A 25588-nucleotide genomic window follows, 5' to 3' on the forward strand; every position below is an offset into this window, starting at 1 on the left:
GGATCCTTTCATCATCAGGAGGAAACCCCAAATACAACTCTGAATGCCAGAACTACTTACAACCAGGAAAACCAGATCTGCTCAATAAAGGGCTGATTAGAGGAAGTTCTCTGATCTTTCTAATAGCAATTTTCTGGGGCTGAGTCCTCTGCTCTGAGACTTAGGGAATGGGCAGAGAAAACCCTCTGACCACATCATTTTAGTCACTCTTTGCCAGGTTGCATTTTTAAAGTCCTTCACACTTACACATGTTCCCCCTAGAGAAAGTAGGCGCAAGTGTCTCTATTTGGGTGAGAGGTGGACAGAGGAATAGAGACACCTCATCAGTCGTCAGGGCTCCTGGACAAGCTTTGCCAGGAAAACCTCCATTCAGGTTTTTTCCCTGCACGAGGCTTTATCAGCGAGCAGGACCTGAAGTTTAGCTGGAATGGAAAGAGCAACACAGAGATTCTTTCATTAAAAAAAATAAATGAAACTCATAGGATATCTTTAGACCTCAGGTTCCATCCAGGGAAAGTGAGAGAGGGCTTTTTCCATTAGTGATTAGTTTTGTTTGGTTGAAGAGAAGATCCAAATGGAGGTGCCCTGTCCAAATGGTAGCTACCAGCCACACATGGCTCTTTAAATTTCAGTTGATTAATTTTAAACTACAAGTTTAGTTCCTACACTAGCCATATTTCGAGTGCTCAATAGCTACATGTGGCTAGTGGCTACTGTATTGGGACACACCAGATATAAAACATTTCTATCACTGCAGAAAGTTCTATTGGACAGTGCTGATAGAGACCGGCTAAGGAGAATGGGCAGAGAAAACTCATCCATCCCATTTAGCTCTCAGTTATCCTGGAGTACTTGGTGAAGTATTCTGAGATCCCTTAGACAGTAGTAGTGCCACTTCTCTGCCATCATATTTTGTGTGTGGCACTACACACAAGAATGACTTGCTTAGGTACAGAGCAGGGGCCTGGGTGCTGGGCCTCTGAGTTCTCAGTCTAAGGCTACCATCAGGTTGTGCTGACTCTACGTGAGTCCTAGACCCACTTTTGCCCCATAGTCTACTCACTAAACAGAAAGACACCGCCTCCCAGCAGGATGTTCAGTGAGATTCCTGGAGGGCTTCAAGGTCTTTTAGGGGACACCCAAATCTCTGCTATCAAGGAAAGGGGCTGATGGTCCTTTGCCGTATCATCTTCTGTGGTCAATATTTTACTAGGCTGAGAAAGGCAAAGGACTTTACTGGGTTAGGCACCAAGGAAGGGTGAAGATGAGAGCATCGGATGGGAGTGGGGTGTTGGTAGAGGAACACAGGAGGTGCTGTACGTGAGGACTTAGTTTTTCTTCACTAGCTCAGTCCCTGGCTGGTGGTTAGGGAAATTTGCAAAGTGGCTGTGAAGGGCTCCGTTGCTCCTAAATGTACTCATCTGAGTATCCGTGAGGCACTAATAATGGGGCCTGAGGATTCTGCCAGTATATGCACTGTACGCCATGACTTTAGTCTTCCATTCTCAAAGCCCTCACCAGCAGCCTGTCTATATCGAGTCTTTGTTGTCACTCATAATTGTTTTGAGTACATCAGTCTGACAATTCACTGATCCTTTCCACTTTGTGCATACAGCCCCACCACAATGCAAATCTAGGAACTTTTTGAAATTATAAAATGTGTTCTCGGCTCACAAAGGAAAGAGATGATCTGGTCCTCTTTTTGGTTTGGTCCCTAGAGACCAGCTCCTGAGCACTGTGATTCTCTTTCTGACAGGAGCTTTTCAAAAGGACAGCTGCTTAAAGAATAAAGGAAAGAAACCACTGGCCAGAAGAATGAAATAAGACACAAACTCAGGAGAGCAAATGGCGGCTCAACACTCAGTGTTTTAGTGGAAAATTCTCTTAGGCTTCTTTCTTTTTGGGCCAGGACTCTACTCAGCGAAAATCAGAAAAGGGTAGAAAGAGACCAAAGGCAGGTCAGTGTGACATACATTTTAGCCAATGGCCAGGCTAGAAGTAAAATCCTAAGAGAGGTTATCCTCAATGTATCTGAATGTATTTCCTTGGATTTGATAGTTGAGACATAGCTTAAAAATTATCCCTTAGAGTCTAAACGGACAATTGTTGCGTCCCTTTGCCAAACCTCTTGAGAAGAATGCTAGTTCAGTTTTATCATTGGAACTCCTGGTGCCTTTCCTCATCGGTCCCCTGCCGGCTGTCGGGGGTGGTGAGGGATGGGGCTCAGTCTGGGTGCTTGTTTGGGTCGTGGCTGCCTCAGGGGAGTCAGCGATGGTCAGCCCTGCTACTGGGGCACAGCGTGAGCTAAGAGGAAGAAAAACACCAATGTTTATAAAATGGGGCCAAATCATTAGGAAGAGAGAATTTTTTATTATCATACTTGTAAAAGGAGTAATAAAAATAACCCAACCAAACGATTAAATAAAGGTCTTCCAAATGATAGCCCCTGCCCTAGGAGAGTACATCCTAGCCTTTCAGAGAAAGTGGGCGTGGGCTTTTGCATGCAACGTTTGTCTCTATGACTTTTTCATTCATTTTCTTCTCTCATTTTTATCCAATGTGACTTCAGGATTTTCCTTGAGAGACCTTTCCTTTGTGATTCTTCCTTTGGCCATCTCCCCCGTTAAATACAAAAAGTGCATTTAAGTATGTTATTAACTGGAATGCTATTTTGTAATGAAATGAAGAAGTCATAGGCTGTCCCTGACAGGATGCACGCTTCCCTTCTCACGGGAGGGGCTCCTGGGGTGTGGCTCATTCATCCTCCAGGTTGTTTAGCAGACCTCTGAACCGGCCAGAGCTTTCAAGGCCGATGTAGGCTGGGCTGTCTCTAGAGCCGGGGAGAGTGTTAAAGATTTATCTTTCTCTCACGTGCTTGCCAGCCTGGACCAGAATCTCCTGTTGGTTGGGAGGAGTTTGGGGATTTTGGAAAGACTGGGACTTGCTTCATGAAAGATAAAATATAGGTCCAAAAAAGTGCTCTTGGCATACACTTGGAGTTGGAAATAAGCAGTTTTTTAAAAAGGCCATTAAAATGGTAAATAGGTTTCAACAGATGGCTTCAGCACAGCAATGGAAAGCCCAGGCAAGGACTTTGGGGTTAAATTTCCTATTTTGGTCAGCTGGGACCAGCTTATTATTCCAGAAGAACAAACATCTATAAAGTTGACAGCTCCCTCCCCTTCTCTAAAGTGGAGCCCGTTAAGGTTGCCTGCTCACCGGCCAGCTAATGGGTGGCTGCCTGCAGACAGTGACCTAGGGAATTGAAAGTCACTTTTTTGACACCTGTCAAACTGCAGGCTTAAAGCTCACCCAGGGTGGAGGAATACGATAACCAAGAACCTGTATTACTGACGGGCCGGGACTTTTATGCTCAATATGTGTGCTGGCTTTATTATTTTTTTAGAATCATTTTAACATTTAATGCTTCTCAATTAAAGTGATTTCCTGGAGTGGATGCCAAGCTTCGTTGAGGAAGCACATTAACCACTCTCCGCATCGGTAGTTAAAGGCACTGAGGGATTTAAACAGCAATCCACAGGTCTGTTCAGTCAAGGTTTGGCAGAATAAAGCAGATTATAAACAATAATATATGTCGTTCTCTTCTTTTTTTGGAAGGGTTCCAAACTCACAAACGGAGCTAAAGTGCTATAAACATATCCAGGACTAAGCTTTGGGCTCTACAAATGTACTCCATGAAAGCCACAGGCACTGGCGGTGCCACTTTTTATCCTGTGTGTGTATGTGTGCACGTACTTTAAAAGAGCTTTTTATTACACAAAGTGTCCATCAACTGAACTTACCTTCTAAATATTAAAATGGAAACCAGGATTGCTACGCAAGTGAGAGGAAAAATAAATTCTGGCTGCAGTGCGGGTGATGCATTTGTTGCTGCTGCCTAGGGCAGCCCATCGAAAGGCACCTCTCTGTTCCATAAGGCCCTCACGGTTCCTCCTGTTCAGCTGCTGCATTCAGCAGTGTTAGGTTCAAATGGTCATTTTCCCAACCATAAGAGAAACCCACACCGAGTGCCTGCAGTTCCACCTCAAGGCAAATGCATGTTCCGGGGGCAGCTCCGTGGACGCGCCCCACCTGGTTTGTAACCTCAGTGTTCTCCTGCAAACTCACGTTCATTCCTTTTAAGACACGTGGGAAGAATAGCAGCAGGGAAGGGTCGGTCTCCAGTACAAACCAGCGTGCGCCTGGTGAACATCCCCATCTGGTTTTTGGGGCTGAGAGGCTTTCCGCTGCTGGAGGAAGGAATTCTGTCCTCAGAAGTGACTCCAGTACATGACTCCCAAAAGAAGGGAGAGTAAAACATGTAAAATAATAAGATTTATTTTATAATTGTGCCAAGAAAAAGTGATATAACAAAACATAGGCAAGAAAATTTTGAAGAATTTATATGTAAAAGTAAACACAGTAAGAAATAAAAAGCCATGAACTCCCCGTAACTATGATATCTACACAAGGATCAAGCCTTGAAGTTCTGCTTTTCAGGGAGGAGCATGACAAGAATATTTCAAGGATAAGTGAGTAAAGATGAGGTTAAATAGCTTTTCCTGTTCAATCCTTTAGTGTAATGCCAATTAATGCGTATTCGAGAAATTGATCATACTGGGTGCATGATAAATGTTAGGTGATAAGGATAACAAGGAAGCTTTTTTTTTCTTCAGTCTGATAATCACTATCCTTTGACCCCAAATCTGATGAAGGAACTGTGGTTACTGGAATAATTAGAGATGCTCAAGGTAAAGCTCTAATAATGATCATAAAAATTTTTCAAATCACGCGATTAGAAAGGACTGCAGTGAAGGCTTCTTATAAGGAGGATGTGCAGTGCGCACATGCAACATCCGTGAAGGGGCTCGGGAACGCATCTCCGAGTGCGGCTGACTTCGTTTTCACTTTAGCTTATCCTGATAATGTGGTGCAGGAAAACTTTTGGCCTTGGTATCACAAAAGGCGTGGATCATCACCTTGATTCTGGAAATAATAAGATGACGTATGTAGAAGTGCTTTATATACAATAAAGTCTATATAAAGATGGGCATTTTTATTCTTTCTATTTGTGTGACCTTGGACAATTTGCCTAACGGTTCTGAGTTTCAATTTCCTCATTTGTAAAATAGAGAAAATGACAATTATTTCTAATTTTACAATTATTCTGAGGTTCAATTAAGATGTATAAAGTCCTGTACAAAAGTATCGTGTAATTACTGTTATGTCATTGAGGTTAAGACATCTTGATTGTAAGATACATTAATTTATGTATCACTAAGAAAGAAAATGCTGTCAATTCAACTATGACATGCCATTGTTTGTAAAAGATGTCCAATTTTGGACACGTTAAAATGTGAAAAAATGTGTGCTTTAGAATTGGTCAAATATAGTGTTATAACTAATATTAAAACATTTCACCCAAAATTTAGGAATTGGAATTTGAAATTCACTCATGCTCAATTATGTTCATTACTAAATTGTGGCTGGTGGGTTACACACCTATTCTGAGATAAACATTTATTTATGAAGGGGATCTTTTAAGGACTTAAAGTTCGATGAAAGCCTTAAGTTTCAACTGTTCAATGTTAAATAAACACTTCAAGGTCTTCCTGGTTAACTGAAGCACGTGCTGGCCTGGGCACTGGCCCCTTCCGCAGCCCAGGCTCAGCTCAGCTGCAGCCACACACCTGGCTCATTAATCCTCAGAGAGGCCGTACTGGACACGGAATAACAACCCATAGCCAAGTAGTTAAACCTGGCAGGAAGCTAAGAAATACCTATTTAATAGAAAGGTTCACTGGATTATGGCAACCTTTTAGCTGGAAAATGCTGAAACATTAAAAAAATAGATAATAGATACGATTCCAGATATTATGCTTTGGTTGTTACTTTTCTACCTGACAAGCATAAGAGAGAACAGTGTGTGGCCAGTTGGCTGACTTCTTACATCTTTATTCAAGTCACAGTTATAATAGGTTTAAAAGATTTAGTTAGTTTTTGACTGGTAATTTATTAATTTCTGTGAGACTTTTCAAGATACCTCATGCCATAGCTTGAGATAGCAGTGTCTAAGTACTTTTAAATATCCATGATAATGGGAACAGGGAATGACAGCGGCCTAGAACAATGCCTGTCATTTAGTAGGCTCTCAAGAAATACTTGTGCATGGAATGGAGGAAGAGCTGGGGAACTTCACATGAGTCTGCGGTCTCATAGGAAGGACTGAGACTCAGCAGACTTGGTCCTAACTGGGCTCTCCTTCTACTCTGGGATCTTGGGCCATTTAAGTAAGCTGTTTCTGTCCCAGATTCACCCTCATTTAAGTGGCATTAATATTTGCACTACCAATTTATAGGGTTACAGTGGAGAGATGATGAAAGCATTGTGAAAAGTGAAAAAAGCTAAATGCATATAAAAAGCCATCACTAATCACACAGTATCGAACACTCGGGCTCATTTCTGCCCTGCAGCAGAATCAAAGGTCAAACAGGTCTGGGTCCAACTTTTTGGCCATTGCCTCTTTAAAAATTCCCCAATGTGGTGATCAGTGATAAAACTGTAGTCTATGTATATTGTTGAAATTTTGTCCAATGGTTAAAAAAAAAAGTGCTTTTCCCATTCTTTCCAATAGGCATGGCAATACCCCATATATCATCTGGCAGAAGTACTTAAAAACTATGAAAATTGGGTCAGTCAACAAAAGATTTCTCATACCTGAAACACAGTAACAAGGAGCCAGAAAGAAGGGTTCTAAATGGGATTTATAGGTGGGCTTCAAGACATCATGAACTCCTCCAAATTCCATGCACACACTATGCTCCAGGGGAAGCGGCTCTTAGTTTTTCAAAGTGACCTGGAACTCCCCAAGAGTTAGGAACACTGATTTAGTAGATTCAAGCAAGAGTTTTGAAGATAACAGCAGCTCAGATACTTTTCCTTGCCTCCTCTTTAAGGTTTGTTTATATGATCTCTATTTAGTCCTCATTTTTCACTAGTGTGTAGCAAGACTACCACGAAGGTAATCAGGACCTCTTAGATTAGCTGGTAGAGGGCAAAGTAAACGACTGTCATGAATAAATATTAAACACAGAAAGAGTTGTTAGTGTTGTTCTGATCACAATATCTTCAGGAAAGAAAAAAAGAAAAAGCAACAAATTTCCTTTTTCTCTTTCTTAAAAACAGGAAAATAGGGCTAGGTATGTTGTTATGTGTAGAAACACATCTACAAAGGCGGCTGGAGGACAAGACAATACAATAAATGTGGAATTGAGAATGAGGTAGGGTAGAAAGGCAATATATAAACAGTCTAGAAAATGCAGGTGGTAAAGTGACAGAAAGTAACTACTCATAGTATTACTCAACCACTCTGACAAAGGTCTTTAGTTATCCACTACTTTATGACTCCTCCAATGCCACTTGTTTCCAGTTTGAGAACACAGTGGTGACTGAATTTTTAAAATACTCATGTTGGCTAAAAATAAAAAATCAGAAAGTTTAGGGGCTGGCCCGGTGGCACAGCGGTTAAGTTCACACGTTCCGCTTTGGCTGCCCAGGGTTCGCCACTTCAGATCCCGGGTGCGGACATGGCACCACTGCTCAAGCCATGCTGTGGCAGGCGTCCCACATATAAAGTAGAGGAAGACGGGCATGGATGTTGGCTCAGGGCCAGTCTTCCTCAGCAAAAAGAGGAGGATTGGCAGTGGATGTTAGCTCAGGGCTAATCTTCCTCCAAAAAAAAAAAAAAATCAGAAAGTTTGAACCAAAGATGAGGTAAACTGAATTCCAATCCCACTAATACTAAACAAATAAAGCTGAACAACTATTTTGAAGTTCTTAATGAATTATGACCAGCAACGAACTTTCAGAAAAAGGTTTTCTATGATATTTTAAAATACTGATTGGCTTGAACATTACTAATCTGTCCAGGAAAAAAAACTCATGAATAGCAGAACCAAACTTAGATTAAATGAAAGCATGTCCTAGTTTCATCCTGCTGAACTACATGAAAACAGGGTTCACCGTGTATCTGGGGAAGTTAGCTGGCTTTCTGCTGCAGTAAATTTGCATTCTTTCTTGGTGGGAACTCCTGCAGCTTTTGGCGATGGAACTCATGATCTGGCTGAGTGTGACGCGCTACATAATAATTCAGTAATTTAAGGGGAAGGAAAACAAACCACAACCCAGTTTTCTCTGACATTTATGGATGAAATCTTCCTCTTAAGGCACAGGGAGATGCTCCAGAGATTGTTATATGATAGTAAGGGTTTTGAAAATTCAGATCCTGGTGACAAAAGAATCGAGATTTGGAAACTGATTTTAGAATGCACTTGAAAATGTTAAGCTGACTACTGCTTTTAGTAATAGCTTTGAATGTAAATTTGAAACTTTTAAAATAAGATTAATAAAAAGTTGTATTCTTTGCTTAAAAACAATCTGTATAGTTTTAGATGTGGCAAAACAGGCTATAAAAAACTTTCTAAGAAGTATCAAGGTCAGATTACAAAAGAGAGATGAGAAAGGAGCTCCTTGACAGCTTCTTGCTCAGATAACTACCCCGTAAATCTGAAATGAATCAGCACTTTTTGATTTGCTCATGTCCTAAAAATGTACAAAGTACTACCAGTTAAAAGCTGCATGAAACATCTTGGTCACTTTTACTATTACTAATGAATAAGGTTTCTTAAAACACCTTCAATTAAAGTGGAACATGAAAGAGTTTAGCTAAACAATAGGTTGCAATGTAGCTGGGACTGTGGGACAAGAACAAGATAACAAAGAGAAGACTACTAGAAGCACAGTGGCATGTCACTATGTGCTAACACACACGTCGCTTCCACAGATCATTAAGACGTCATTTAAAAAATGAACAGTCTTGGTGAATGGTTTAGGTTTACATCTCAGAAAACAAGAAGTTAGGATAGAAAAATCACAAAATAAGCAGCATTAACCTGCCTCATTTCTGCTCTGAAGGGGCTGTTCCAGAAGGACTGCTGAGCTGGAGCTAGTGAAAATCTTACCCACTGCTGAGGGCTCCACTAAGCAAGTTTATTACTTGTTATCTTAACAGTGACATGTTAGAAAAGTTATCCTCTAAATGGTCATCTTTGCATTGCAACTTGTTTCTTACTTCATTTCTTTTCCTACGACAACCATCTACTTTCCTTATATAATAACAAATGTCAAGGAATTCCCCCAGATGGAGTTCTTGAGGCTTAAAAGGGAAAAATGTAGGGAGCCAGTTTCAACAGGCATAATTGTCTGTCCTTCAAATAAAAACTGTGGCATACTTGTCTATGCTTTTAACAAAAAATAAAAACTCTCCTGGTATCCAGAACTAACTTGTATCATACCTAAGCATTGGGGCATTATAGCGATTTCATAGTAGACCCAAAGAGGCCTAACAGTTTGGGCCTGAGATCCTTTACCAAGACTGCTGCCATACGCGACAGGGACTTACAGCCAAATAAAAGAGCCCGAGGGAAATTCCTCCCTGTTCTGTGAAGGTGGGTTTAGGGAATCCTGACCTAACCAGTGAATTCTCCAGATTGTTTCAATCCTAGAGTGAAGTCACTGAATCTTATTTTAGATTTAAAAAAATTTTTCCTTTTTCTCTCCAAAGCCCCCTGGTACATAGTTGTGTATTTTCAGTTGTGGGTCCTTCTAGTTGTGGCATGTGGGATGCCACCTCAGCATGGCCTGATGAGCGGTGCCATGTCTGCGCCCAGGATCCGAACCGGCGAAACCGTAGGCTGCCAAAGTGGAGCGCGCGAACTTAACCACTCTGCCACAGGGCTGGCCCCTGAATCTTATTTTAAAATGTCCAAGGTTTTGAGTAAATCTGGTTGTTCTTGACTTCTATACCACTTATATGACAAAATTCTGCCCTTTCTCTCTTTTTCTTTCTTTTTTCTTAACACCCTTCTTTGTTCCTGTCTTCCCAATTCTGTCTGCCCAAAGATTAACTATTGTAGCTATCTATTCAGACCAGCTGTACAAAATGACACAAGATCATTTGATCTCTGCCATATTGGGATTTCACGAAACTCTCCCTAATTATCAGTGTAGTACTGTTGGTCATATTTTGCTTCTGTATGTTTTTTAAAAGAGCAGCCATGTTTAATATTGTGAAATACGATGTGTCTCCTCCTCTCCCCACCCTCTAGAACAGTGATAAATTTCAGAGCGTGCTCAGCAGAATTGGATTGTATTATGCACAGTACACATGATCATCACCAAAACTGTCCTCGCCGGAATGCATGCAAGGAGAATGAATTGCTGAGACTTCAGAATCCCAGTTTCTCAGAACTGATTTTATTAGTCAATGTATACCAAAGATGGGTGGTAAAAGAAGTATTATTTTTGCAGGTTTCTTTCGTTATTGAAGCCCTATGCTGTTATAGACTGTGGTTTTCCAGTCTTCTGATTAAGCTTTGCCAGTCGTGTGCTGCTGCAACACCAAAGAAACCGCTTTGCAACCTGTCACCTCTTCCGGCAGGCAGCCGTCCTGGTCTCGGAGAGTGGGGTCAGCGCCAGACTGGAGCAGCAGCTCCACAATGTCCAAAAACTCACAGGCAGCAGCTGATGGGAAAATGGACAAATATGAAAATCAGGTTACCACGAGACAAAGAGAAACGACGATACTTCAGCAGGAAGGCAAGTAAGATGCAATAAGGAAGCCTGAACACCAGTGGCCGGAGGGGGATGAGAACTGTGCCTTTACAGCGGATCTGCAAGTGTTAGGAAAAGCAAATTTACCTTCTTGGTAGCCCAGATGCAAACAAACAAACAAATACATTTTTTAAATTGTGAGGCTTTTGGACTCTATTCTTTTTTTTTTTTATTTTTTTATTTTTTTAAAGATTTTATTTTTTCCTTTTTCTCCCCAAAGCCCCCCCGGTACATAGCTGTGTATTCTTCGTTGTGGGTTCTTCTAGTTGTGGCATGTGGGACGCTGCCTCAGTGTGGTCTGATGAGCAGTGCCATGTCCGCGCCCAGGATTCGAACCAACGAAACACTGGGCCGCCTGCAGCGGAGCGCGCGAACTTAACCACTCGGCCACGGGGCCAGCCCCTGGACTCTATTCTTAAGGATGGGAAAAGAACAAAATAGGAAAAGAACAAAAATAGAGTTTAAGAATCTATTTGACTTTGATTAGAATAATGTTAAGTTTGTAGCCATCAAAAGGCTAGAAACACCGTCAAAGTCAAATAAAATAATTGTTTTGTCTTTGAAGAGGAGGTAAGTGGATAACTAACTAAACTTTAAAATTTGTGAATAAAAAGAAAGCTGGCCTAGTAATCAAACCATCCCTCTACAGAATTTTTAAAAAATAAAAATGGCAGCAATCACACGAGGCACAGGAAGGGGAAAAGGACCTATATACATGGAGACTTGTTATGAAAATGGTGTGGTACTGCCCCAGGAGGGACAAAGAGACCAAAGGGCTAGGACAAACAGTGTCCTTTCTTTTGCACACATATGGCTACTGGATTTAAGACAACGCTGGCATCGCAGATCAGTGGGAAACAAAGGTCCATTAACTAGATGGCACTGAGACAAGTGGACTAAAGGCAAAAATAGGCATTTCACACAAGGTGAAACATAAGTGGCAATAAACATATGAAAAAATGAGCAACCACATTAGTAATCAGGGAAATGAAAATTAAAACCAGGAGATATCATTTCATACCCACCAAAGAGGTGAAAATGAAAAGCACCGACAATGCCGAGCACTGAGGAGGACTCAGGGAGTCTCCCGGCTAGACTGCGGACAGTGTGCATCAATGCAGTCGCTTTGGACGACAGTTTGGCATTACACGTTAAACCTAAACATATGCAGACCCTCTGACCCGGCAACTGTGCACCTAGTTATATACTTTATAGAAAGCTTTGCCTGTGTTCTCCAGGAGATATTTGCAAGAATGTGCATAGCACCACTGTTTGTAATAGACCCCAAATGTAAACAAACCAAATTCCCATTGAGAATAACATGTAAAATAAACTATTGCTTACTTATACAATGAAACCCCATAAAACATTGAAAACCAGTGCACTACAGCTTCACACAACATGAGTTTATCTCCAAAACATAATGTTGAAGGAAAAAATCAAGTCAGAAGAATACACTCAGTATTGATCCCATTCAGACAAAATTTTTAAAACAGACAAAACAAAACACCATTGTTCAGAGACACAAATATGGATTGAAACTGTAAGGGAACTCACTAATATAAAACTTGGGATAGTGCTAATCTGGAGGGGGCGGTGTGCAGGGAAGGCCGTGTAACTGAATGGGTGCACAGGGGGTTTCAAAGATACTCGTACGGTTCTATTTTCTAAGCTAGGTGGTGGGTACTTTTTTTAAAGGTACATTTTAAATTCTTCACATACATTTTATATACTCTTTTGTAGTGTGATATGTTACACAACAGAAACAACAAAAGACTTAAAAAAAGGGAAAGAAAGAAGGGTAAGGAGCTTGATGCAATGGCCTTTTTACTGAGTACGTATTATACCAGTCCTATCAAGGATACAGGTAAGACTCCTGCTCCGGGGAACTTCCTAGAAAACAGCTGGGAAACTAATAGGTAAATCAGCAACTCTTAACACAACAGAGTGAACTGTGGCAGACACACACACACAACTGCAAAGGTGGGGGGGGGGTGCAGAAAGTTGAGGGATCAGGAAAAACGCAAGTAGCTGAGCTTTGAAGGCTAGAATAAAATTCCAGGTAAGCTAAGAAAGATAGGCATTGCAGAGTGAGAAACCACTAACAGAGGCACGAGAGCACAGCAATGCTCGGAGAATGGTCTGCCGGCTCAGAGAAGCAATACGGAGCCTGGATTTATGGCAAACTATATAGGGTCTTGAAAGCCATTCTAAGATGTTTGGTTTTGAATGTCATGCTAAGAAATTTGGCATTTATGCGGGGAGTGTCATAATCTGGCCTCTGTGCTGGGATGATAATTCTATAAAGAGTGACTTGGAAAGCCTAGAAATTTGTGGCGGGTAGACCAATTAGAATACTGTGGTAGTACTTTAGGGGTCTTGAAATTAGCCAGTGTCAGCAGGCATATAAAGAAGGGACTGAATAAGAGAACCACTGAAATTCAAGTAGGCGGGATACAGCAAAGTACTGGGTGTACTTTAAAAAAAGTTTGTGAATACCAAATTTAACAATTAATGAAGCTATGTTATATTTGTAAACATTTAATTATATTTTGCAATTTTTTGCTTTCTGGAGCAAAAGTATTTTATTTCAGGTTACAAGTATTTTTTATTTATTTAAAAATTATTATTGAGGTAACTGATTTACAACACTATAAATTTCAGTGTACATCATTATATTTCAACTTCTGTATAGACTACATTGTGTTCACCACCAAAAGTCTAGTTGCCATCTGTCATGGTACAAATGTGCCCCTTTACCCCTTTTGCCCTTCCTACATCTCCTTTCCTGGTAACCCCACCCCTCTCTGGTATCCACCAAGTTTGTTCTCTGTATCTACAAGTTTGTTCGCTTGTTTATCTTCCACATATGAGTGAAATTATATGGTATTTGACTTTCTCCATCTGACTTATTTCGCTTAGCATAATACCCTTAAGGTCCATCCATGTTGTTGCAAATGGCAAAGATTTCATCCTTTTTAATGGCTGAGTATTCCATTGTGTGCACACACACCCACCCACCACATCGTCTTTATCTATTAATCTGTCAATGGGCACTTAGGTTGTTTCCAAGTCTTGGCTATTGTGAATAATGCAGTAATGAGCATGGAGGCGCATATATATTTTCGAATTATTGTTTTTGTGTTCTTTGGATAAATACCCAGAAATGGACTAGCTGGATCATATGGTAGCTCTATTTTTAGTTTTTTGAGGAATCTCCATACTATTTTCCATAGTGGCCACCTCAATATACATTCCCAACAGCAGTGTATGAGGGTTCCCTTTCCTCCACATCCTCTCCAACACTTGTTATTTCTTGTCATTTTTAATAATAGCCATTCTGAGGGTAGGAGGTAATCTTTCATTGTAGTTTTGATTTGCATTTCCCTAATAATTAGTGATGCTGAACATCTTTTCATGTGCCTGTTGGCCATCTGTATATCTTCTCTGGAAAATTGTCTGTTCAGATCCTCTGCCCATTTTTTAATCCGGTTTTTTTTTTTGTCATTTAGTTGTATGAGTTCTTTATATATTATGGATATTAACTCCTTATTGGATATATGATTTGCAAACATCTTTTCCAAATTGGTAGGTTGTCTTTTTGTTTTGTTGATCATTTCCTTTGCCACGTAGAAGCTTTTGAGTTTGATGTTATCCTATTTGCTTATTTTTTCTTGGTTTCCCTTGCCAAAAGAGGCATATTCCAAAAGATATTGCTAAGACTGATGTCAAAGAGCATACTGCTTATATTTCTTCTATTTTCTTTTAGGAGTTTTATGGTTTCAGGTCTTACACTCAAGCCTTTAATCTATTTTGAGTTAATTTTTGTGTATTGTGTAAGATAGTGGTCTACTTTCATTCTTTTGCATATGGCTGTCCAGTTTCCCCAACACCATTTCTTGGAGAGACTTTCCTTTCTCCACTGTATGTTCTTGGCTCCTTTGCCCAAAATTAGCTGTCCACAGATGTGTGGGTTTATTTCTGGGCTCTCAATTCTGTTCCATTGATCTGTATGTCTGTTTTCTTCCAGTACTATGCTGTTTTGATTACTATAGCTTTGTAGTCTATCTTGAAGTCAGGGAGAGTGAATACATCCAGCTCTTTTTTTCCCCCTCATGATTGCTTTGGCTTTTCAGGGTCTTTTGCTCCATACAAATTTTAGGGCTCTTTGTTCTATTTCCATGAAAAATGTCCTTGGGATTTTGATAGGGATTGCATTGAATCTGTAGATTGCTTTAGATGATATGGACATTTTAACTATGCTAATTCTTCCAATCCATGAGCATGGAATATCTTTCCATTTCTTTGTATCATCTTTGATTTCTTTCAAGAATGTCTTACAGTTTTTCCTACTGTACAGGTCTTTCGCTCCTTGGTTAAATTTATTCCTAGGTATTTTTATTCTTTTTGTTGCAATTGTAAACGGAATTGCATTCTTGATTTCTCTTTCTGCCGCCTCATTGTTAGTGTATGAAAATGTAACCAATTTTTGTTTGTGGATTTTGTACCCTGCAACTTTACGGTATTCATTAATTATTTCTGATAGTCTTTTGGTGGGTTCTTCAGAGTTTTCTATATATCAAATCATGTCATGTGCAAATAGTGACAGTTTTACTTTTTCCTTTCCAGTTTGGATACCTTTTATTTCTTTTTCTTGCTTAACTGCTCTGGCTAGGACTTTCCAATACTATGTTGAATAAGAGTGGTGAGAGTGGGCATCCTTGTTTTGTTCCTGTTCTTAGAGGGATAGCTTTTAGTTTTTCACCATTAAGTATGATGTTAGCTGTGGGTTTGTTGTCTATGGCCTTTATTATGTTGAGGTACTTTCCTTTTATACCCATTTTATTGAGTATTTTTATCAAAAATGGATACTAAATCTTGTCAAATGTTTCTCTGCATCTATGAAGAGGATCATGTGATTTTTATTCTTCATTTTGTTAATGTGGTGTATCACATTAATTTGTGGATGCAGAACCATCCTTGCATACCTGGTATAAATCCCACTTGATCATGATGTATGAACCTTTTAATGTAATGTTGCATTTGACTTGCTAATATTTTGTTGAGGATTTTTACATTTGTGTTCATCAGCAATACTGGCATGTAATTTTCCTTTTTTGCATTTTCCTTGTCTGGTTTTGGTATCAGGGTAATGTTGGCCTTGTAGAATAAGTCAGGAAGCATCCCCTTCCCTTCAATTTTTGGAAAAGTTTGAGAAGGAGAGGCACAAAATCGTCTTTGAATGTTTGGTAAAATTCACCAGCAGAACTATCTGGTCCTGGGATTTTGTTTTTTGGTAGATTTTTGATTACTGTTTCAGTCTCCTCATTAGTAACTAGTCTATTCAGATTCTCTACTTCTTCTTGATTCAGTTTTGGGAGGTTATATGATTCTAGAATTTATCCATTTCTTCTAGGTTATCCAATTTGTCGGCATATAGCTTTTCATAGTACTCTCTTACAATCCTCTGTATTTCTGTGGTATCCATTGTAATTTCTCCTCTTTTGTTTCTGATTTTATTTATTTGAGGCTTCTCTGTTTTTTTCTTTGTGAGTCTAGCTAAAGGTCTGTCAATTTTGTTTATGTTTTCAAAGAAGCAACTGTTAGTTTCACTGGCCTTTTCTATTGTCTTTTTAGTCTCTATTTCATTTATTTCTGCTCTGATTTTATTATTTCCTTCCTTCTACTGACTTTGGGCTTCATTTGTTCTTCTTTCTCCAGTTCCTTTAAGTGTAGTGTTAGATTGTTCATTTGAGATTTTTCCTGTTTCTTAAGGTAGGCTTGTATTGCTATATACTTTTCTCTTAGTACTGCTTTTGCTGTATCCCATAGATTTTGGTATGTTGTGTTTTCATTTGTCTCCAGATAATTTTTGATTTCTTCATTGATCCAATAGTTGTTCAGTAGCATGTTGTTTAGTCTCCATATAATTGTGATTTTCCAGCTTTCTTTTTGTAGTTGATTTCTAGTTTCATATGATTGTGGTCATACAAGATGCTTGATATGATTTTAATCTTCTTAAATTTATTGAGGCTTATGTTTTTCAACACATGGTCTATCTTTGAGAATGTTCCATGTGCACTTGAGAAGAATGAATGTGTACCCTGCTGCTTTTGGATGGAATGTTTTATATATATCTATTAGGTCCACCTGGTCTAGTGTTTCACTTAAGGCTAATGTTTCCTTATTGACTTTCTGTCTGGATGATCTATCCATTGATGTAAGTGGGGTATTAAAGACCCCTACTCTTATGGTGCTGCTGTCAATTTCTCCCTTTAGGTCTGTTAATAGTTGCTTTATATAGTTTGGTGCTCCTATCTCAGGTGCATATATATTAATAAATGTTATGTCTTCTTGATGGACTGCCCCTTTTATCATTATATAATGTTCATCTTTGTCTCTTGTTATCTTTTTCGGCTTGAAGTCTATTTTATCTGAGCATCACTACACTGGCTTTGTTTTGGTTGCCATTTGCTTGTATTATCATCTTTCATCCCTTCACTTTGAGCCTATGTTTGTCGTTAGAGCTGAGAAGGGTCTCTTGGAGGCAGCATATTTTGGGGTCTTGTTTTTTAATCTATCCAGCCACTCTGTGTCTTTTCTAAAAATTAAGGTAACATTGGTTTATAACATTATATAGGTTTCATATGTACCTAATTATATTTTGACTTCTGTATAGACTACACCATGTTTCACTCTGTGTCCTTTGATTGGTGAATTCAATCCATTTATATGTAGGGTAATTACTGATAATATGAAGACTTAACACTGACATTTTGTCTTTTGTCTTCTGGTTGCTTTATACTTCCATTGTTTCTTTTTCCTTGTGTTTCTGTCTGCCATTTCAGTTTGATGGTTCACTGTAATGTGTCTTCTCAGTTTCCTCTTTTTTATGTTTCATGATTCTGCTCTGAATTTTTGCTTTGTGGTTACTATAAAAGATAAAAGATCTCATAGATGAGACAGTCCTTTTTTTGCTGATAGGATCTTATCTTCATTTGCCTATGCAAGTTCCATCTTTTTCCTTTTCTTCTTCTATGTTTTTGTTGTCACAAAGTATCCCTTCTTGTATTGTGAGTTTGTTACCAAATGGAAGTGGTTATAGTTATTTTCAATGCTTTCTTTCCCTTTAACCTTTATGTTATAATTGTTTACTAACCTATTCTGATATAAAATTGTAATTGTCTGATTCTGTCTATTTATCACCTTGCTTAAAGCTTCATATACCTTTGCCTTTTGTTTCAGGTAGGAGAGCTCCTTTCAACATTTCTTGTATGGCAGGCCTAGGGGTGATGAACTCCTTCAGCTTTTGTTTGTCTGAGAAAGCCTTTATCTCTCCTTCATATTTGAAAGATAACTTTTCTGGATAGAGTATTCTTGGCTGACAGTCTTTATCTTATGATATTTTTAATATACCATTCCACTCTCTCTTGGCCTGCAGAGCTTCTGCTGAGAAATCTCCTGACAGGCTAATGGGGTTCTTTTGCAGGTTATTTTTTTTCTCGCTGGCTGCCTTTAATATTCTTTTGTCATCATTGACTTTTGACAGTTTCAATATAATTTGTCTTGGAAAGGGTCTTTTTGTGTTGAGATAATTAGGTGTTATATTAGCTTCATGTCTTATATATCCAGTTCCTCCCCAGGTTTGAGAAGTTCTCAGATATTATTTCTTTAAATAAGCTCTCTGCTCCCTTCTCCCTCTCTTCTTCTGAGATATCCATTATCCTTAGGTTGCACTTCCTAATTGAGTTGGATATTTCTCACAGAATTTCTTTCGGTTTTTTTTGTTGAGGAAGATTGTCCTTGAGCTAACATTTGTGCCAATCATCCTCTATTTTGTATGTGGGATCTCGCCACACCATGGCTTGATGAGTGGTGTGTAGGTCTGCACTGGGGATCCAAACCTGTGAACCCTGGGCTGCCAAAGCAGAGTGCATGAACTTAAACACTACACCATCAGACCAGCCTTTGTAGAATTTCTTAATTTTTTTTAAGTCTTAGTTCTCTCTCCCTTACACTTGAATCATTTCTAGATTTCTATCTTTGAAGTTGCTAATTCTCTCTTTCATATGGTCTGCTCCATTTCCAATGCTTTTTACTTTCTTCTTCAGCTCCATTTATTGAGTTCTTCAGCTCTTTTTAGAGTTTCTGTCTCCTTGGTGAAGTACTTCTTTTGTTCACTAATTTTATTCTTGAGTGCAGTGAACTGTCTTTCTGAGTTTTCTTGTAGCTTGTTGAGTTTTATGACAGCTCTTTTGAATTCTCCATCAGTTAGATCACAATCCTCCATGACTTCAAATTCGGATTTTGGAGAGTTGTAATTTTCTTTTTGTGATACTGTGTTACCAAAATTTTTCATGATGCTAGAGAGTTGTTCCTCCGCCAGTGCATTTGTAGTAGCTAATGCCTTTCTTATTTAGGTAAGGCTTTATTTACTTTGATTCTCAGCTGGTTCTGGTTGTAGTTGAGAGCCAACACTTTCCACCCTCCACTGACTCTGCCAGAGGTGTTGTCATGCCCTTGCTGTGCTGCCTGTACCTCCAAGGTTGTTTGCCTTGCTTGTGCCTTTTGTTGTGATCATGGGTCTTACCTCTGGGGTCACTGGGCTGGTGAGGACCTCTGCTGCTTCTGGAATCACCTGAGTTGTGGGTTTCCCCAATGTGGCAAAGGGGGGAGAAGGGAGGAGCAGGAGCTGGGATCAGGAGTACCGCTGCCACATCTGGAGGGGTTGTCTGGTCCACAGGTGCTGCTACTGGGGTTGGAAGAGCTGAGGTTGTGGGTACCACTGCAGCTGGGGGGCACCAGGGTCACAGGCTCCACTGTTGTTGCTACAAGGTTCTCCATGGTCTCAGGCACTGCTGTGGCCAGGGGACTACTGCCATGCACACTGCCTCTGATGCTGCTCCTGGGTTTTCTGGGGGTGCTGGCACCAGTGCTGCCAGGGACACTGGGTTCACGAATGTCACTGCTGCTACCAAGTGGACCAGGGTCACACCACTGCCATGGGGGGAGCACCTGGCTTGCAGGTGTTGCAGCGGTTCCTAGAGCCTCTGGTCTTGGGCACTGCTGCGATTCCTGGAGACTCCAGTCACCAGAGGCTCCAGGAACCTCAGGTCACAAGCACCACCACCGCTGCTGGGAGCACTTGCATGCAGCCTCCACTGCTGGGAGGGCCAGGGTCATAGGTCCTACTGCTGGGGCAGAGAGCTGGGTGATGGGCACCACTGAGGTTCTTGAAGCCTCTAATTGTGAGTGCCACCACAGTTTCTGAAGTCTCTGGTCTCAGGAGCCACTGCTGCTACTCCCCTGGTTCCACTGCCTCCACGAGGTCCCATCCACCCACCTTCAGATGTATAGATGTATGTATTTCTCAGGTTTTTTGGTGTGCTGTGCAGAGGATCCTTTTGTTGGTCTATGGATGTCCTACTGGTTGTAACTTAGAGGGGAGAAACAAAGGGAGCAACTCACTCTGCCACGATGCTAATGTCACTCTCAAATATTTTTATAGGTTTTGAAAAGCTCATAGGCCCTAGGCCTGTGATCACAATGTTAACCAAATAAAATGACCTGAGTATTTCTATACTTGATATGAAACCCAGACACGATAAAGAAAATTACTGATAAATTTGAATACACAGATACCTAAAACTGATAAATTTTAACACATAAGAATTTTAAATGGCTATACCATACACACACAAACACTATATACAAAGGTAAATCATAAACTGGGAAACACATTCACATACACAAGACAGACAAGAGCTAATATCCTTAATATCTAAAAAGCTTTAACAAATCAGTCCAAAAGAACAATGAGCAAAATAATTAGACGATTCAAAGATGACACCTATGTTTCTAGTCTGAGAGACCACACAGATGCTGGTGACATTATCTCTAAAATAAGGAACCAGAAGGCAGAGCATGAATTTTTGGAGGGGAACAGAAGTAGAAAATTATGGAGGAGAAAAAATAATCTTGGTTTGAGACACGATAAATACATAGTACTAGGGGATATCTCTATTGATAAGTTTAGCAGGGAGGTGAAATTTGAATATGAAAAAGAAGCCATTCCATACATATTGCTATCTCTTTTTTTCTTGTACTACATGACTTTGGAAGACATGTTTTGGGCTCAGTTTTAGCAAATTTTCTGTACACTCTGTTAAATATATTTATATTACATGACCACCTTGGCCAAAGAGCTACCTACCTAAGGTAGTCTCCCTTTTCATGCTGGAGAAACACACTTAAAAGAGGCATAGGGATTATTGAAGATTCCTAATGGTGTCCTTACCAGGAGACACATTTATGAGGCTGGGAAATAAAAAGCTTAAGAGGCAAAAATTGTTAATGCTAGCTATTAAATTTCCACTTGTATTTTTGACTATAATTTACATTTATCCCCTTTGGATTATGCCAGTTAACATATAGAGTGAGACTCCCTGGTTTTTCTTCATTCCAGTTTATTGAGGTCACATTCACTTAAAAAATATTTTATGAATTCTGACAAAACAAAAAGTATAACTATCACTACAATAGAGATATAGGACATTTCCATCACCCCAAAAATTACCCTTCTGCCTCTCTGCAGTCAATCCTCTACCCATACCCACAGCCCTTGGTAACCACTGATCTAATTTGTCTTTACAGTTTTGCCTTCTGCAGAAATGGAAATCATATAGCATATAGTCTTTTATGTCTGGCTTCTTTTACTTAGCACAATGCTTTCGAGATTTATCCACGTTACTGCAAGTATGAGTAGTTCTTTCCTTTTTATTGCTGAGTCATATTCCATTGGATGGAATGTAGGCATCTGGGTTGCTTCCAATTTTTGGCCATTATGAATAAAGACCTTATGAACACTTGGATACATGTCTTTATGTAGACCTTTTATGCTTTCACATCTTTTGGGTAAATATCTAGGAGTGGGATTACTGAGTCACATGGCAAGTGAATATTTAACTTTATAAGAAACTACCAAAGTTCCAAAGTTTTGTATTCCCACCAGTAAGTATAAAGTTCAGCTGCTTTGCATCCTTGGCTGCACTTATTATTATCATTAAAAATCTTTTTAGTCATCCTAGTCAGGTCTATGGTACCTATTAGGTACTATATAGTACAGTCAGGTATTCTTAGTGTGGTTTTTAATTTGCATTTCCATAGTGTCTAATGATGAAAATATTATGCTTATTTACCAACCATCTATCTTTGGTGATTTATCTGTTCAAATCTTTTGTCCACTTATTAATTGTCTCCTTATAAAGTTACAGTTACTCCTTGTCTATTCTGGATGTAAGTTTTTTTCCCAAATATGTGTTTTATAAATATTTTCTCCCAGTCTGTGACTTGTCTTTTATTTCTTAAGAGTGCCTCTTGGAGACTGAAAGTTTTTAATTTTGAATAAAGTCCAATTTATTTTTTCTTTTATGGTTTGTGCTTTTCATGTCCTATATAAGAAATCTTTATCTCAAGATCAAAGATTTTCTTCTAGTTCTTTATGGTTTTAGCTCTTATGTACAGGGCTCTGATCCATTTCAAGTTAATTTTTGTGAAGGGTACAAGGAAAGGGTTGAGGCTCTTTATTTTATTTTGTATGTGTACATCCAACTGTTCCAACAGTATTTGTTAAATAGACTATCCTCTCCTCTATTGACTTACCTTGGCTTTTCTGTCAAAAATCAATTGACCATTTGTGATTTGGTCTGTTTCTAGGTTACATCATATTTCATTGATCTATACACCTACCCTTACACCAATAGCACGTTGTTCTGATTTCTGTAGTTTTACAGTAAGTTTACAGTAAGTAATAATACACAGAACAAAGGAAAAAATCTCAAGAGAAATTTAAAAATATCTGGAACAAAATACAAATGAAAATATAACATCAAAATTTGTGGGATACATTGAAAGTAGTACTTAGAGGAGAATTTATAGCACTGAATGCATACATTATTTTCACCTTGGAAAACCAGAAAACGAAGAGCAAATTAAATCCAAAATAAGCAGAAGGAAAGAAATAATGGGAATTATAGCAGAAATCAAAGAAACTGAAAACAGGAAATCAATAAAGAAAATCAATAAAACGAAAAGCTGGTTCTTTGAAAATATTGATAAAATCATTAAGTTTCTAGCCAGGCTAACTAAGTAAAAAGAGAGAGGACACAAATTACTAATATCAGAAATGGAAGAGGAGACATCACTACAGGGCCAATGGACATTAAAAGGATAATACAGGAGGGGCTGGCCCTGTGGCCGTGCGGTTAAGTTCGCCCGCTCCGCTGCAGGCGGCCCAGTGTTTTGTTGGTTCAAATCCTGGGCGCGGACATGACACTGCTCATCAAGCCACGCTGAGGCAGCGTCCCACATGCCACAACTAGATGGACACACAACGAAGAATATACAACTATGTACCGGGGGGCTTTGGGGAGAAAAAGGAAAAAATAAAATCTTTAAAAAAAAAAAAAAAAAGGATAATACAGGAATACTGTGAACAACTCTATGCCCACAAATACGATAACCTAAATGAGATGGACAAATTCCTTGAAAGATACAATTTGCCAAAACTCATACAAGAAGAAACACAATCTGAACAGGCCTATATCTATTAAAGAAACTAAATCAATGATTAATAACCTTTCAAAATAGAAAATACCAGGCCCAGATGGGTTCACTGATGAATTCTACCAAACATTTAAGGAAGAAATTATGCCAATTCTCTACAATCTCTTTCAGAAGGTAGAAGCAGAGGGAATACATCCAGAATTATTCTATGAGGCCAGGATTACCCCAATGACAAAAATCAGACAAAGACATTACAAGAAAAAAAAACCCTGAAGACTACTATTTCTCATGAATATAGATGCAAAATCCTCAAGAAAATATTAGCAAATTGAATTCAACAATGTATAAAAAGAATTATATAATACAACCAAGTGGGATTTATCTCAGGTATGCAAGCCTTGTCCAACACTTGAAAATCAATTAATGTAATCCATTATATCAACCAGCAAAAAAAGAAAAATCACATGATCATATCAATAGAAGCAGAAAAGGCATTTGACAAAATCCAACACCCATTTGTGACGAAAATTCTCAGTAAACTGGGAATAGAGAAAATTCCTCAACTTGATAAAGAACATCTACAAAAACCCTACAGCTAAAATCATATTTAATGGCAATAAACTCAAAGCTTTCCCACTCAGATCAGGTACAAAGCAAGGATATCTCCTCTCACCACTCCTTTTCAACACTGAACCGGAAGTTCTAGGCAATGCAACAGGACATGAAAAGGAAATAAAAGGCATATGGATTAGGGAGGAACAAATAAAACTGTCTTTGTTTGCAGATGACACGATTGTCTATAAAGAAAATGAAAAAGAACTGACTAAAAAGCAAAAAACCCCTCCTGGAACTAATAAGCAATTATAATAAGATTGCAGGATACAAGGTTAATATACAAAAGTCAATTGCTTTCCTATATACTAGCAATGAACAAGTGGAATTTGGAATTAAAAAGATAGTATCACTTATATTAGCACCCCAAAAATGAAATACTTAGGTATAGACCTAACAAAACACATACAAGATCTATATGAGGAAAACTACAAAACTCTGATGAGTGAAATAAAAAAACTAAATAAATGAAGAAATGTTCCACGTTCACGGATAGAAAGATTCAATATTGTCAAGATGTCAGTTCTTCCCAACCATAATCCCAGCAAGTTATTCTGTGGATATTGACAAACTATACAGTTTATATGGAGAGGGAAAAGATCCAGCAGAGCCAACACAATATTGAAGGAGAACAACAAAACTGGAGGACAGACGTTACCTGACTTTAAGACTTAACTATAAAGCTACAGGAATTAAGATAGGGCAGTATTGGCAACAGAACAAATACCTCAATGGAACAGAACAGGGAAGTCAGAAATAGACCAACATAAACACAGGAACAAAGGCAATCTTTGACAAAGGAACAAAGGCAATACAATGGAGTAAAGCCTGTCTCTTAAACAAATGGTGCAGGGACAACTGGACATCCATATGCAGAAAATGAATCTTGACAGAACTTACATCCTTTACAAAAATTAACTTAAAATGTATCACAAACCTAAATGTAAAATGCAAAAGTATAAAACTCCTAGAAGACAACATAGGAGAAAACCTAGATGACCTTGGGTATGACAATGACTTAGATATAACACCAAAGGCACAATCCATGAAAGAAAAAATTGAGAAGCTGGACTTCACTAATACTAAAAACTTCTGCACTGTGAAAGATAATGTCAAGAGAATGAGAAGATAAACCACAGACTGGGAGAAAATATGTGCAACAGACACATCTGACAAAGAACTATTACCCAAAATATACCAAGAATTCTTAAACTCAACAGTAAGAACACAAACAATTCAATTAAAAATAGGCCAAAGACCTTAACGGATACCTCAACAAAGAAGATATACGGATGGCAAATAAGCATATGAAAAGGTGCTCCACATCATATGTTATCAGGAAATGCAAATTAAAAGAACAATGAGATACCGCTACACAATCGTTGTTATTATGGGCCTTCAAGTTGGCTCTGACTCCTGGCAACCCTATGAACAGCGATGTCCACAATGTCCTGTCCTCAACAGCCCTACTCAGCTTCTACAGACTCATGCCTATGGCTTCCTCTGTGGAGTCAATCCATCTCATATTTGGTCTTCCTCTCTTCCGGTTGCCTTCTACTTTTCCCAGCATTACTGTCTTTTCCAAAGAATCCTGCCTTCTCATAATGTGCCCAAAGTAGGACAGCCCAAGTTTTGTCGTTTTTGCCTCCAGCAACAGTTCAGGCTTAATTTGCTCTAGGACCCACTTGTTCATCTTTCTGGTGGTCCAGGGTCTGTAGAGCTCTCCTCCAACACCATATTT

At 39.1% G+C, this 25588-nt stretch overlaps 1 protein-coding gene across 2 annotated transcripts in view; it reads right to left on the bottom strand.

Moving 5' to 3' along the window:
- Window positions 1-10292: 10292 nt before the first annotated feature.
- Window positions 10293-25588, bottom strand: part of ACBD6 (acyl-CoA binding domain containing 6) — a 180937-nt gene continuing 165641 nt past the window's right edge. For both annotated transcript variants that reach the window (XM_070591731.1, XM_070591732.1), the window contains one exon: window positions 10293-10581. In XM_070591731.1, the coding sequence (XP_070447832.1) occupies window positions 10427-10581 (155 nt within the window). In that variant the 3' untranslated portion in view covers window positions 10293-10426. The remainder of the gene's footprint in view (window positions 10582-25588) is intronic.

This window comes from Equus przewalskii, chromosome 23 (genome assembly GCF_037783145.1).
Source record: "Equus przewalskii isolate Varuska chromosome 23, EquPr2, whole genome shotgun sequence".
Classification (NCBI taxonomy): domain Eukaryota; kingdom Metazoa; phylum Chordata; class Mammalia; order Perissodactyla; family Equidae; genus Equus; species Equus przewalskii.